Raw genomic sequence first — 13,366 nt, 5'->3', positions numbered from 1 at the left:
GTGATTCCCCCACTCCCTGTTTCCCCTGACTCCCTGATTTCTGCGATTTCTGGATTCCCCAATTCCCTAATTCCCCCATTCCCTGATTCCCTCATTCCCTGATTCCCTCATTCCCTGATTCCCTCATTCCCTGATTCCCTCATTCCCCCATTCCCTGATTCCCCAACTCCCTGGTTCTGTGATTCCCCCATTCCCCGACTCCCCAATTCCCCAATTCCCCCATTCCCTGATTCCCCAATTCCCCAATTCCCCCATTCCCCAATTCCCCCATTCCCTGATTCCCCGACTCCCTGATTCCCCAACTCCCTGGTTCAGTGATCCCCCCATCCCCAATTCCCCTCCCAGTGGGTTCTGATCCCCCTCTCCATCCCTCTGTCCCTCACAGCGGCGCGTGTCCGTGCCCATGCCCGGGGCGGGCAGTGCCAGCCTGGCTCCTGAGGAACACCCCATGTCCATGTCCGTGCCCATCCCTGGCACGGGCAGTGCCAGCCTGGCCCCCGAGGAACACCGTGTGCCTGTCCCTGGCACGGGCAGTGCCAGCCTGGCGCCTGAGGAACACCGTGTGCCCGTCCCTGGCACAGGCAGCGCCAGCCTGGCCCCCGAGGAGCGGCACACGGCCATTCCCAGCGCGGGCAGTGCCAGCCTGGCGCCCGAGGAGCGCGTGCGGCGCCTGGTGCGGGCGGGCAGCAGCGTGCAGGTCAGCGAGGACGTGCCCCCGCGCCGCTATTTCCGCTCGGGCGTGGAGATGCTGCGCATGGCAACCATCTACTGCCAGGAGGGCAACCTGGAGCACGCCTTCATCCTCTACCACAAGTACATCACGTAAGGAGGGCTGGGCAGGGGCTGGGCAAGGGCTGGGCAGGGCTGGGCAGGGGCTGGGCAGGGCTGGGCAGGGGCTGGGCAGGGGCTGGGCAGGGCTGGGCAGGGCTGGGCAGGGGCTGCGGGGGTGGCACAGACCCACAGATCCGGGTTCTGGCCAGAGATTGATCCTCAGGGCTTTGGGGAGGTGGGACAGACTCACAGATCCGGGTTCTGGCCAGAGATAATCCTCAGGGGTTTGGGGAGGTGGCACAGACCCACAGATCTTGGTTCTACCCAGAGATTGATCCTGAGGAGCTTGGGGGGTGGAAGAGATCCACAGATCTTGGTTCTGGCCAGAGGGGTTTGGGGAGATGGGAGAGACCCACAGATCCGGGTTCTGGCCAAAGATAATCCTCAGGGCTTTAGGGAGATCTGCTCCTGAGGGGTTTGGGGAGATCTGCTCCTCAGGGCTTTGGGGAGGTGGGACAGACTCACAGATCCAGGTTTTGGCCAGAGATTGATCCTGAGGGGCTTGGAGGGTGGAAGAGACCCACAGATCTTGGTTCTGGCCAGAGGTAATCCTGAGGGCTTTGGGGAGATCTGCTCCTCAGGGCTTTGGGGAGATCTGCTCCTCAGGGCTTTGGGGAGGTGGGACAGACTCACAGATCTTGGTTCTGGCCAGAGGGATTTGGGGAGATGGGAGAGACCCACAGATCCGGGTTTTGGCCAGAGATAATCCTCAGGGATTTGGGGAGATCTGCTCCTCAGGGCTTTGGGGAGATCTGATCCTGAAGGGTTTGGGGAGATCTGCTCCTGAGGGCTTTGGGGAGATCTGCTCCTCAGGGCTTTGGGGAGATCTGCTCCTCAGGGCTTTGGGGAGATCTGCTCCTCAGAGGTTTGGGGAGATCTGCTCCTCAGGGCTTTGGGGAGATCTGCTCCTCAGGGCTTTGGGGAGATCTGCTCCTCAGGGCTTTGGGGAGGTGGGACAGACCCACAGATCTGGGTTTTGGCCAGAGATAATCCTCAGGGCGTTGGGGAGATCTGCACCTGAGGGCTTTGGGGAGACCTGCTCCTCAGGGCTTTGGGGAGACCTGCTCCTCAGGGCTTTGGGGAGATCTGCACCTGAGGGCTTTGGGGAGACCTGCTCCTGAGGGCTTTGGGGAGATCTGCTCCTGAGGGGTTTGGGGAGGTGGGACAGACCCACAGATCCGGGTTCTGGCCAGAGATTGATCCTCAGGGCTTTGGGGAGGTGGGACAGATCCACAGATCTGGGCTCTGGGCGCAGTGTGCTGTTCCTGTAGGTTTTCCCCTCAGTCTCTCCCTCCTGCTGAGGTCTGTGCAGTGCCCACTCACCCCAGGCAGCGTTGGCACCTCCGTGGGCACTCTCCCTGCCTGCCCCCCTGTGCTGCCCCTCCGACCCGAGACATTTTTCTCTGATTAGCTTTGCTCCCCGCCTCGCCCTTCCTGAGCTTTTATGGGCATGGTGGCCAGGCCCGGGAGGCTGCTGGGGAGCTGGGAAGTGTAAAACCTTTGGGAAGGCTTCCCAAAAAAGCTTTGGGAAGGGTTCCAGGCCCCTTACGCAGCTGGGGCCGGAGCAGAAATGTTTTAACTAAACAGACGAGCTGTGGGCTGGGTCACTGTGGCAGCCAGAGGTGCTGGCTGCTGTGCCCAGCTGCTTCCAGATGGTTCTCCCAGCATTTCCAGCATCCCTTTTCCACCAGGGAAATCCTTTCCACCAGGGAGACCCTCGCCCTGGTGGGATTTCTGCTTTAGGAGCTGGGTGCCACTGACATTTCTTCCAGTGAGGACGGGGAGCTGGAGCTCCAGCAGTGGGTTTGGTGTTTTCTAGAGGTTTTCCAGCAGTGGGTTTGGTGTTTTCTAGAGGTTTTCCAGCAGTGGGTTTGGTGTTTTCTAGAGGTTTTTCCAGCAGTGGGTTTGATGCTTTCTAGAGGTTTTTCTAAATGTCTTCATCCAGAGAGCAGGAGGAGGCTCTGGAGCCTCGTGGATTTGCTCTGCTCCACTTTTCCTGGGAATGGGGGAGCTGGGGGTGTTCAGCCTGGAGAAGAAAAGGCTCTGGGGAAAACTGAGGGTCCAAATAAGAGGGAAAAAAAAGGAATAAGGCACAACTTTGAGCCAAAATAACAAGGAAAAAAGAAACAAAACACAACTTTGAGCAACATTAGAAGGAAAAAAGGAATGAGACACAACTTTTCCGTAACGCTGGGCTCCTCAGTTTGCTTGGATCAGCTCCAGGGACTCGTGGGGGTGTCACAAGGGCCTTGGGGGCCACCAGCTTGGCCTGGACACCAGAACTGGGCTCAGAACCAGTCCTGCCTCTGGCTGCTCCAGAGGTTTGAGAGGTTTGCAGCCCCAGAGCTGCTGCCTGTGGGAGGTTTTGGTGTGGCCAGACCCCAGCAGGGGCAGCCTTCCTCTGCCCTGGGGTTTTCCTCTGCCTGCCTGAGCCCTCCTCCTCTCCTCCTCCTCCTCCTCACGTCTCTCCCTGCGTGCTGCAGGCCCAGCTGTCCCTGCTGGTTTTTCCATCCTGCCCAGGCCAGCAGCTGCTTTTAATCCTGCCTAATGAATCCCTTCCCTTGGCCTGGGAGCTGCTGGCAGCGCTCCTCCTGCCTCCTGCACCGTGACCCAATTCCCAGCTGGGAGAGGGGGACCAGGCCAGGGTTTGGGGTTCTGGGGGGCAGCCAGAGCCCCAGCAGGGCTGCAGGCTGTGCCCTGCCCCTGCCTCTTCCTCTCCAGGGGCGGCTGGGGGGGCACGGAGTCCCTGAGGGCTTGGAGCAGCTGCACACACACACACACACACACACACACACACAGGGTGTTGGCACAGCCCTGTGACCCTGAGCTTTTCCTGCTTGGCTTGGCTTGCTTGGTTTGTTCTGCTCTCTGTGTCTTTCCCCTTTTTTTCCTTTTTTTTCCCTGCCTAAGCTCAGCCTAAGCACTCTGTCACCGCTGGGGACTTGGTGACAGATTAACTCAAGGTGTCTCAAGCTCCCAGAGAGCTGAGCCAGAGCGAACTGCCCCTCATTTGGGGCATTTTCTCCTTGTTTTTGTCCTTGTAGGACTTTGTGGAAGGATCCCATTGTGGCCTTAAAGGAGGCTTCTAAAAAAGAGGAGATTTTTTCCTGGGCAGTGACAGGACACGGGGGAAGAGCAGAGCTTTAGGTTGGGTGTTCGGATGGAATTCTCACCTGGGAGAAGAGCAGGGAGTCTTACCAAGCTCTCAGAGATAAATAATACACCCTTGATAGCTCAGCTACCTCAGCTGGCATAAAAGAAGCAGGATGGCTCCTGTGACAGTGTTGGAAACAAAAAAGTTTTAATAAAAGGCAAAATAACAAAGCTCTTTACAGAGAAAAGCAGAGCTGGGGCAAGAGGTTCTTGCTCCTGCTAAAACACTTCCCAAAAACTATTTACTTCTTTTGTTCTGTTCTTTTTCTAGTGAATTGCTCAGGAACTTTTTTGGCTCCTGTCCAATTGGGTGTCCTTAAGTTTGAGGTGATCCCCAAGGTCCTGTGAGGTGTCTTTTAACCAAACTGAGGAGAAAAACTTGTGGGTTTTTTTTGTTTTTAAGGAGACGAAGGGTAACTTGTTTACTCAACAGGGGGGCACATTCCTACACCCCCAGCAGCTCCCTGAGCCCCTGCTTGGTGCTTCAGAGCAGCTTAACTCTGCTTCTCTTCCCAGGAAAAGTTAGTCCCTGAGGGTCCTGTGTGAGGAGAGCCCACGTGGGCTCTGCTGAGGGGCTGAGTGAGAGCTGCTGGGGATGGAGACAGGCAGGGTGAGATTGGGGGTCCCCCAGAGCCCCCCCCAAGTGCCCTGGAGTGCAGCTTGTGTCCCCTTCTCCAGGCTCTTCATCGAGAAGCTGCCGCAGCACCGCGACTACAAAAGCGCCACCATCCCTGAGAAGAGGGAGACGGTCAGAGTAAGTGGGGACAGCAGCAGCTCTGCAGTGGGGCAGCAGCAGCTCTGCAGTGGGGCAGCAGCAGCTCTGCAGTGGGGCAGCAGCAGCTCTGCAGTGGGGCAGCAGCAGCTCTGCAGGGGGAACATGCTCAGGGGCCCAGCCTGCACCTTCCCTGGCTCTGGGCTCTGGCATGGCTGAGCCACACAAACGCTGAGGAACCTTGGCTTGGCCAGTTCTGGGCCCTCGGGTTCTGTCCAGAGCTGGGAATGGAGCTGGGAAGGGTTTGGAGCCCCAGGAGCAGCTGAGGGAGCTGGGAAGGGAGAAAAGGAGGATCAGAGGGGCCCTTCTGGCTCTGCACAGCTCCTGGTCGGGCTCTGCTCCCAGGGAACAGGGACAGGCTATGGGGAAACATCCTCACGTTGCACCAGGGGAGGCTGTAGTTGGGTATTGGGGAAATTTCTTCCCCAAAAGCTTTGTCCAGTCCTGGCACTGGCTTCCACCACCCCTGGAAGAGTTCCCAAACCCCTGGGGACGTGGGTTAGGGGTGGGCAGCTGGGGGAATGGTTGGACTCGATGATCTTGGAGGTGTTTCCCAACCGAAACAACTCTGGGATTCTCTGAGTTAGGGTTTGGGGGTTCTCACCCCGTTGCCCTGGCGCTGCACTGGCTGTGGTGAACACTTTAATTCCTGGGGTGTCCTTTCCTCCCTGTCCAGCTCCCCTTTTCAAAGACCACGGGTGATTTCCTTTGCTCCAAGGCAATCCTTGGAGATTCCTGGCAGCCCCAGGAAGCGCTGACCACCAGAGGAGAGGACAGCACTCCTGCCCAGTGGTGTTGGTGGTGGTTTTGGGGCTCTTCAGCTGCTCGGGTTTCCTTCCCCGTGCCCTGGGGCTGCTGATGCTGTGCTTCCTCCCCCAGAAGCTGAAGGAAGTAGCCTTTCCCCGAGCCGAAGAGCTCAAGGAGGAGCTGCTAAAGAGGTACGCCAAGGACTATGCTAAGTACAAGGAGCAGGAGGTGAGTGACAGCAGACTGAAGCCGTGCTCCCCAGGAGCCCCCCAGCCTTCAGGAGCTCCAGGGCTCCCCGGGTGCTCGGGAATGTCCAGTCTGGGTGGCCCCAACCTTTCCCAGGCTTGTCCCTGCTGTCCCTGCGGGTGGCTCTGGCTCAGGTGGCCCTGGCTCTGCTCCCCGTGCATCCCCAGCTGGGGCCCTGTGCTTGCTTGCTTCTCTCTGCCCCACGAAAGGAAAGCACCACCTGGTGAAAAATTAGAAGCAGAAATTAAATTTGAAATGGGGGAGGGCGTCGGGGTTGTGATTCCACCACAGCCCCAGGGTCTGTGTGGGCAAAGCAGTCACCTCTGGACTTCAGAGGCAGAATAGAGGGAAATCAACCTGGGATTTAATTCCATGGAAGAGGGAGGGTAAAGCAGTGGTTTTCCTGCCCTGGGTGCAGCTGGCTCTGGTCCTGTGCCCTGCAAGCTGAAGTTTCCTTGCAGAAAATGCTGTTTGCTGCTGACCTTTAGGAATAACCTGGGGGTCTGCCCCGGGCCGGTGTCCCCCTCCCTGCTGCTGTCCCTGGGCCTGTTCCTGCTCGCAGCAGGAGGAGGAAGAGTAATCTGCACCCTCTGGCTTTGCAGCAGCAGCTGGAGGAGGAGAGGACTCGGGTGGCCCTGCTGAAGCAGCAGCAGGCAGAGCAGGAGCAGTTCCAGGCCTTCGAGGAGATGATCCGGCAGCAGGAGCTGGAGAAGGAGCGCCTGAGGATCGTGCAGGAGTTTGGGAAACCAGAGCCAGAGCCTGGGGATGGTCCCCTCATCCCTGGCGTGGAAAAGCCCCCAACAGATTTAACCCCAAAGCTGCCAGGCTCTGCAGTTCCCCCGGCAAGCCCAGCAGTGGGGACTGTGCCCTCCAAGCCTCCTGCTGTGGACAGATCCTTGAAGCCCAGTGCTTTGGGGAGCACGGAGAACAGTTAGTACCTCTTGGAGCAGCCCTTCTCCTGCTGGGGCTGACAGGGACACCTCTCTGGGGAGCTCTTGGAATTCCACTGGGTGCTGTCCCCTCTGCTCTTCCAGGCTCTGCGGCCTCGTTGCTTTTCCTTGATCCAAATCCCTGCTGGGGATTGGGGTTTAGCTCCTGCTGGGCTGACTGAATCCTCCTCCTGAACAAATCCCACTAAATGTGGCTCCAAAATTCAGATTCAGACGTGTCCAGTGGCTGAGTGTTGCCCAGTCCTGCTGTAAATAACATTTCCTGAGGGTGTGTGGTTTCATTTTTAGTAACAAAACACTCCTTTCGAGCCCCTGCCAGAGGATCCTTCCCCTCTCCATCTCCCTTTCCCTGCTCTAAAGCTCTGCTCTTCCCCCGTGTCTGTCACTGCCCAGGTTAAAAAAGTATCTTTTTTTTATTTTTTAGAAGCCTCCTTTAAGTGCTGGGAGGCCACAATGAGATCTTTCTACTTAACCAACATTGTAGAAGCACAAAAACAAGGAGAAAATGCCCCAAATCAGGAGCAATTCGCTGTGGCTCAGCTCTCTGGGGCTCCCCAGGCTTGAGACACCTTGAGTTAATCTGTCACCAAGTCCCCAGCAGTGACAGAGTGCTTAGGCTGGGGAAAAAAAGGGGGAAAAAAGGGAAAAGAGAGAGAGGTGGCAGCTGTCCTGTATGGGGTGTCACAGTGCCACATTCCCTGAGGTGACTTTACCTTCCTGGGTGGGATTTCTCACAGATGCAGCCCTGCTGACCCTGCTGGCTGTGCTGGCTGTCCCCACAGGTGCAGGGGAGGACGTCCTGCGCCAGGTCATTGTCCCCAGGGAGCTGTGCCACAAGTTCCTGCAGCTGGCTGACGCCAACACGGCGCGGGGCGTGGAGACCTGCGGCATCCTCTGCGGGAAGCTGGTGAGGAAACGCCCCCAGGAGACCCCCAAAGGGCCACAGGGATTGTTTGTCACTTCGGAAGTGGCTCAAGGACCCTGATTTTTGTCCTGGGTTCCTCAGCGTGGTGTCAGGTGTGGGCGTTAGGGATGATGTGCCTCTCCCTTCCCTCGTTTTTGGGTTAGGGTTTCCCCACCTGAGGCCCCACTGCCACTGGTGACATTCTGGGGACTCTGGGGACGCTGCTTGTCCTCTGGCTGTCCCAGCTGGTGGCCCTCAGGCAGGCAGGACTCTGTTCCCCCCCAGACTTTGCGTGCCCAGGGTTTGTTGTTGGCTCCAGCCGCTCCCAGAAGTTTGCTTTGAAATGCAGCTGCTTGATGCAGCAAAACCTGCAGCCCAGCTGCTCCATGCACTGGGGATGCCTGAGGGATGAGGCAGCGTCCCTTTGGAGTGGGGAGCTGGCTTGGGGGTGTGCAGGGCTCCTCTGAGCTCCTGGGGGTGCTGTGCACAGCAGGGAGAACAAAACGGGAGGAAAATCCTGCAGCTCCTTTGGAAAAAGCCCTGGAAGTCCTTTGGAAAAATCCCTGCAAGTCCTTTGGAAAAAGCCCTGGAAATCCTTTGGAAAAAGCCCTGGAAATCCTTGCAGCTGCACCTGCAGATGGGTGGTGGATTCATCCATGAGTAGGAGCGTGCCCCTTGTTGACAGAGTGACCAGATTGTCCTTTGTCTCCTAAAAAAGGCAAAAAGCCCAGAAGTTTTTCTCCTCAATTTGGTTAAGACACCTCATAGGGCGTTTGAGCTTGGCTTTAAACCTGGGGCTGCCCAGTTGGACAGAGGCCAAGAGGTCCTGTCTGGGTAATTCACTGGGAAAAAAGAGAACAAAGGAAATACTCACTTTTGTGGGGTGCTTTAGCAGGAGCAAAAACCTCTTGTCCTTAGCTCAGTTTTTCTCTGTAGGAACTTTGTTATTTTGCCTTTTATTAGAACTTTTTCTGTTCCAAACACTCCCTCAAAGCCCCTCTGCTCCTTTAATGCCATTTGAGGTAGCTGAGCTGCCTCAGGTGTGATGAGAGCTCCTAGGGCCAAACTCCAAGAGAAAACTCACCACGGGCTGGCCCCAGGGCTTGGGGGGTGCCTGGTGTGGGGTCACAGCCCCTGGGGATTTGGGGGGTGTGAGGTCACAGCCCCTGGGGATTTGGGGGGTGTGGGGTCACAGCTCCTGGGGATTTGGGGGGTGTGGGGTCACAGCTCCTGGAGATTTGGGGGGTGCCTGGTGTGGGGTCACAGCCCCTGGGGATTTGGGGGGTGTGGGGTCACAGCTCCTGGGGATTTGGGGGGTGTGGGGTCACAGCCCCTGGGGATTTGGGGGGGTGGGGTCACAGCCCCTGGGGATTTGGGGGGTGTGGGGTCACAGCTCCTGGGGATTTGGGGGTGCCTGGTGTGGGGTCACAGCTCCTGGGGATTTGGGGGTGTGGGGTCACAGCTCCTGGGGATTTGGGAGGTATGGGGTCACAGCCCCTGGGGATTTGGGGGTGCCTGGTTTGGGGTCACAGCCCCTGGGGATTTGGGGGTGCCTGGTGTGGGGTCACAGTCCCTGGGGGTTTGGGGGGTGTGGGGTCACAACCCCTGGGGATTTGGGGGGTGTGGGGTCACAGCTCCTTGGGGATTTGGGGGGTGTGGGGTCACAGCTCCCTGGGGATTTGGGGGGTGTGGGGTCACAGCTCCTGGAGATTTGGGGGGTGCCTGGTGTGGGGTCACAGCCCCTGGGGATTTGGGAGGTGTGGGGTCACAGCTCCCTGGGGATTTGGGGGGTGTGGGGTCACAGCTCCTTGGGGATTTGGGAGGTATGGGGTCACAGCCCCGGGGATTTGGGGTCCCTCCCTGCAGATGAGGAACGAGTTCACCATCACGCACGTCATCGTGCCCAAGCAGCTGGGCGGCCCCGACTCCTGCACCACCGAGAGCGAGGAGGAGCTCTTCCTCATCCAGGACCAGCACGGCCTCGTCACCCTGGGCTGGATCCACGTGAGTCTCCTTCCCTGGCACCTCCAGCCCCACGGGAGGGCAGTGGGTGGCAGCCCCTGTGGGGTTTCTGTCCTGGCACAGCCTCGGGCACCGCTCCCGAGCCCAGCCTGGCTCGTCTCTGGGGCCCTTCCCAGAGCACCCGGCCCTTCCAGAGGGAAGGAGGGCAGGTTTAGGTGGGATGCTGGGAAGAAACCCTTCCCTGGCAGGGTGGGCAGCCTGGCACAGCTTCCAGAGCAGCTGGGGCTGCCCTGTCCCCCTGGCAGTGCCCGAGCTGGGCTGGAGCAGCCTGGGAGGGGTGAGGTGTCCCTGCACCGAGGGGCTCCGAGTCCCTCCCACCCAAAGCGTTCCAGGAGCCCATGGATGGCTCCCCAGCTGTGCCACAGCACTGCCAGGGTGCCAGCTGTGCCCGTCCCTGCAGACCCACCCCACGCAGACAGCCTTCCTCTCCAGCGTGGACCTGCACACCCACTGCTCCTACCAGATGATGCTGCCCGAGTCCATCGCCATCGTCTGCTCGCCCAAGTACCAGGAGTGAGTGGGGGTCCGGGGCGGGTGGGGGGTCCTGGGGGTGATTGGGGGGTCCCGGGGGTGATTGGGGTGTCCCGGGGGTGATTGGGGGGTCCTGGGGGTGATTGGGGGGTACCAGGAGTGAGTGGGGGTCCTGGGGGTGACTGGGGGGTCCGGGGCAGGTGGGGGGTCCCAGGGGTGACTGGGGGGTCCTGGGGGTGATTGGGGGGTCCTGGGGGTGATTGGGGGGTCCTGGGGGGTGACTGGGGGGTCCTGGGGGGTGACTGGGGGGTCCTGGGGGTGACTGGGGGGTCCCAGGGATGATTGGGGGGTACCAGGAGTGAGTGGGGGTCCTGGGGGTGATTGGGGGGTCCTGGGGGTGATTGGGGGGTCCTGGGGGGTGACTGGGGGGTCCTGGGGGGTGACTGGGGGGTCCCGGGGGTGATTGGGGGGTCCTGGGGGTGATTGGGGGGTACCGGGAGTGAGTGGGGGTTCCAGGAGTGGGTGTGGGGTCCTGGGAGTGGGTGGGGGGTCCTGGGAGCGAGTGGGGGGTACCAGGAGTGACTGGGATGTCCTGGGGGTGGGTGGGGGGTCCTGGGGAGCAATTGGGGGGTCCCAGGAGTGAGTGTGGGGTCCCAGGAAGGGATGGGATGTCCCGGGATGTCCCCGGAGCGCCTGGCCAGCCCCCGTGGCTGCTCCCGGGGCTGTGTGTGGGCCCAGCCCCGGCAGGAGGCCCAGGACAGGAGTTCCCTGGAGCTGGGGCGTCCCTCAGGCTCCTCTCTGCCCTGCTGGGTGCCCCAGGACGGGCTGGGGCTCCAGGGCTGCTTTCCCTGCTCCAGGACTGGGTTCTTCAGGCTGACGGAGCACGGCCTGGAGGAGATCTCGTCCTGCCGGCAGAAGGGCTTCCACCCCCACCCCAGGGAGCCCCCCCTGTTCACGGTGAGCTTGGGGGGCTCTGGGGAGGGGGTGGGTGTGCTGGGCTCGGGCTCAGGGCTGCTCCCACTCCCAGGAGCTTCCAGGGTTCTCTGGGTGCTGGAAGCGTGCTGCAGAGCTGCTGGCTGCAGCCCAGGGATGTTTTTTGGGGTGGGATTTGTGTCTGGGGCCTGCCGTGCTCGCTGTAGGGCAGGGCTGGCAGTTTGGGGTGATGGGGGAGTGCACCCAGGGGCTGCTCTGGGGAAGCACAGCTCGTGTCAGCAGCGGCAGGAGACTCACCTGAGCTGTGGGAACACCTGAGTAACCCCCATGTCCTCTCTTGCAGACCTGCAGCCATGTGTCGGTGGTGGAGAGGGACGTGGTGCTGCTGGATCTCCGATAAGCCTCCCCCCTGCCCCCTCACAGGAGCCCCCCACCTTCCTCTAGGCCTTTAGAGGGAATCTGGTTTCTCTCCCTGCCCTCCGTGGGGCTGCAGGCGTGGGGAGGAGCTCACAGACACTACAGCAGCCCTTTAACCCTGCCCCACATCCCCCTGGGGAGCTTCCCCTGCCCCCCGAGCTGTGGGAACTCTCCGAGGGCTGTTGGGACTCCCCCCTTGAACCCCTGCCCCGTTTTGTTCCAGTCTCAGCTCCCAGGAGCTGATAAATCTTTTCCATGGTTTAAACCCAGGCCTGGCTGATCCTTCCCAGCCCCACACGAGCTCGGTGCTGCCTGTGGGAGGGAGGAGGGCCCGAGCTGAGCTGCTTTGGGATCCCTCTGGCAGCACTTCAGGGCTGCCGGTCCCTGGGTGTGGTCCTGCTTTGCATCCCAGCAGCGTTCAGGGGGGTGTGGGCGCTCCGTCCCTTTTCCTCATCTGGAGGTGCTGTGGGGGAGCTCAGCTCGTCTGGCTGCCATCACCACTCCAGGGTGGAATTCCAGCACTTTCAGCACCCCAATCCCACTCCAGGATGGGAATTCCAGCACTTTGAGCACCCCAGTCCCACTCCAGGGTGGAATTCCAGCACTTTGAGCACCCCAATCCCACTCCAGGATGGGATCCCACAGCTTTTACCACTTCCATCCCACTCCAGGATGGAATTGCGCAGCTTTGAGCACCCCAATCCCACCCCAGGATGGGATCCCACAGCTTTGAGCACTCCCAGCTCCCAGCTCTGGGTCCTGCTGGCCGTGCCCACCCAGGGGAGCCCAGCCCAGCCCAGGAGATCCCGCAGCTCCTCAGCCCTTGAGGCTCCCCCGGAGCAGCGAGGGCACAGAGCGGAAAATCCCATTTTTGCCAAGCTGCAATTCCTTCAGCTGTGTGGGGATTTATCCCAGCTCCACATCCCCACAGCTCCGGGGGAGGAGCTGGTGGCACCTCACCCCTTCTCTGTTCTCCCAGTGACCGATAAACCCTCCCAGGGAATTTTCCATGTTCCTTGGAGCAGGGAATTCCTCAGGTCAGGGCCCTTCCCAGGGAATTTTCCAGGTTCCTTGGAGCAGGGAATTCCTCAGGTCAGGGCCTGGCTGTCACTGAGCTCCCAGCGCTGCTCCCTGAGCTCTCGCAGCTTTTTCACCCCATTTTTTCACCCCAGCTCCCCGAATCCTCCCTTTCTGTGTCAGTGAACCTCAATGTCACACCTGAAACCCCCCAAACTTGGGTTCAATCCGGGAGAGGAGCTGGCCCCGAGCATGAGGCGGGCTCAGGAAGGATTTATGGGCTGGAACAGCGCGGCTCGTGTGTTCGGGGGGTCCCCGCGGGCAGGGAGCGATGTTTATCTCCCCCCAGCATCCCCAACCCTCTTTTCACGCCTCTGCCCGTCCTCGGCAGCATCCCCGGAGCTCCCGGCCGTGAGCATCCCCCGGGGCCGTTCCTGCGAGCATCCCGGGATTGGCTGCGGGGGCCAAACCTTTCCTTTTTAGGCTGCGCCGGGAGCCGGGGCTGCGCTGCCGCGGGCGGGATGAGCGGGGATCCCGCGGGATGGGGCAGCCCCGGGCGGGGCCGGGCCCGGCAGAGGGATCGCGGCTGGGGGGGCTGGGGGGGGCTGAGGATGCTGTGGGGGGCTGGGGATGCTGTGGGGGGCTGATCAGGTGGGGCTGGGGCTGATCCGGGGGGCTGGGGATGCTCCGGGGGGGCTGGGGATGCTCAGGTGGGGCTGGGGATACTCAGATGGGGCTGGGGAGGCTCAGGGGAGCTGGGGATGCTCAGGTGGGCTGGGGATGCTCAGGTGGGGCTGGGGATGCTCAGATGGAGCTGGGGATGCTCAGGTGGGGCTGGGGATGCTCAGGTGGGGCTGGGGATGCTCAGGGGGGCTGGGGATGCTCAGATGGAGCTGGGGATGC

General features: G+C 60.5%; 1 protein-coding gene across 2 annotated transcripts; it reads left to right on the top strand.

Annotated features, from left to right (window-relative positions):
- Positions 1–403: 403 nt before the first annotated feature.
- STAMBP (STAM binding protein) lies at positions 404–11,711 on the top strand. 2 transcript variants are annotated; one of them, XM_072917761.1, is made up of 9 exons: positions 404–822; positions 4,663–4,738; positions 5,636–5,731; positions 6,355–6,679; positions 7,482–7,606; positions 9,470–9,607; positions 10,026–10,138; positions 10,954–11,053; positions 11,373–11,711. In XM_072917761.1, the coding sequence occupies exons 1-9, from the start codon at positions 404–406 to the stop codon at positions 11,427–11,429; spliced, it is 1,449 nt and encodes a 482-aa protein (XP_072773862.1). In that variant the 3' UTR covers positions 11,430–11,711. The 2 variants fall into 2 exon arrangements, with proteins under 2 accessions (XP_072773862.1, XP_072773861.1); XM_072917760.1 differs by having other exon boundaries at positions 6,352–6,679.
- Positions 11,712–13,366: the final 1,655 nt, after the last annotated feature.

The sequence above is a fragment of the Taeniopygia guttata genome, chromosome 22 (assembly GCF_048771995.1).
Source record: "Taeniopygia guttata chromosome 22, bTaeGut7.mat, whole genome shotgun sequence".
Classification (NCBI taxonomy): domain Eukaryota; kingdom Metazoa; phylum Chordata; class Aves; order Passeriformes; family Estrildidae; genus Taeniopygia; species Taeniopygia guttata.
Note: the sequence above shows the minus strand (reverse complement) of the source record. Positions and strands in the feature narration are given on the sequence as shown.

Bases quoted from the DNA above. Each gene is read 5' to 3' on its own strand.
- STAMBP (XM_072917760.1), top strand. From the start codon at position 404: ATGCCCGGGGCGGGCAGTGCCAGCCTGGCTCCTGAGGAACACCCCATG. The intron at 4,739-5,635 runs GTAAGTGGGGAC...TTCCTCCCCCAG, and splicing joins AGAAGAGGGAGACGGTCAGA to AAGCTGAAGGAAGTAGCCTT. The intron at 10,139-10,953 runs GTGAGTGGGGGT...TCCCTGCTCCAG, and splicing joins TGCTCGCCCAAGTACCAGGA to GACTGGGTTCTTCAGGCTGA.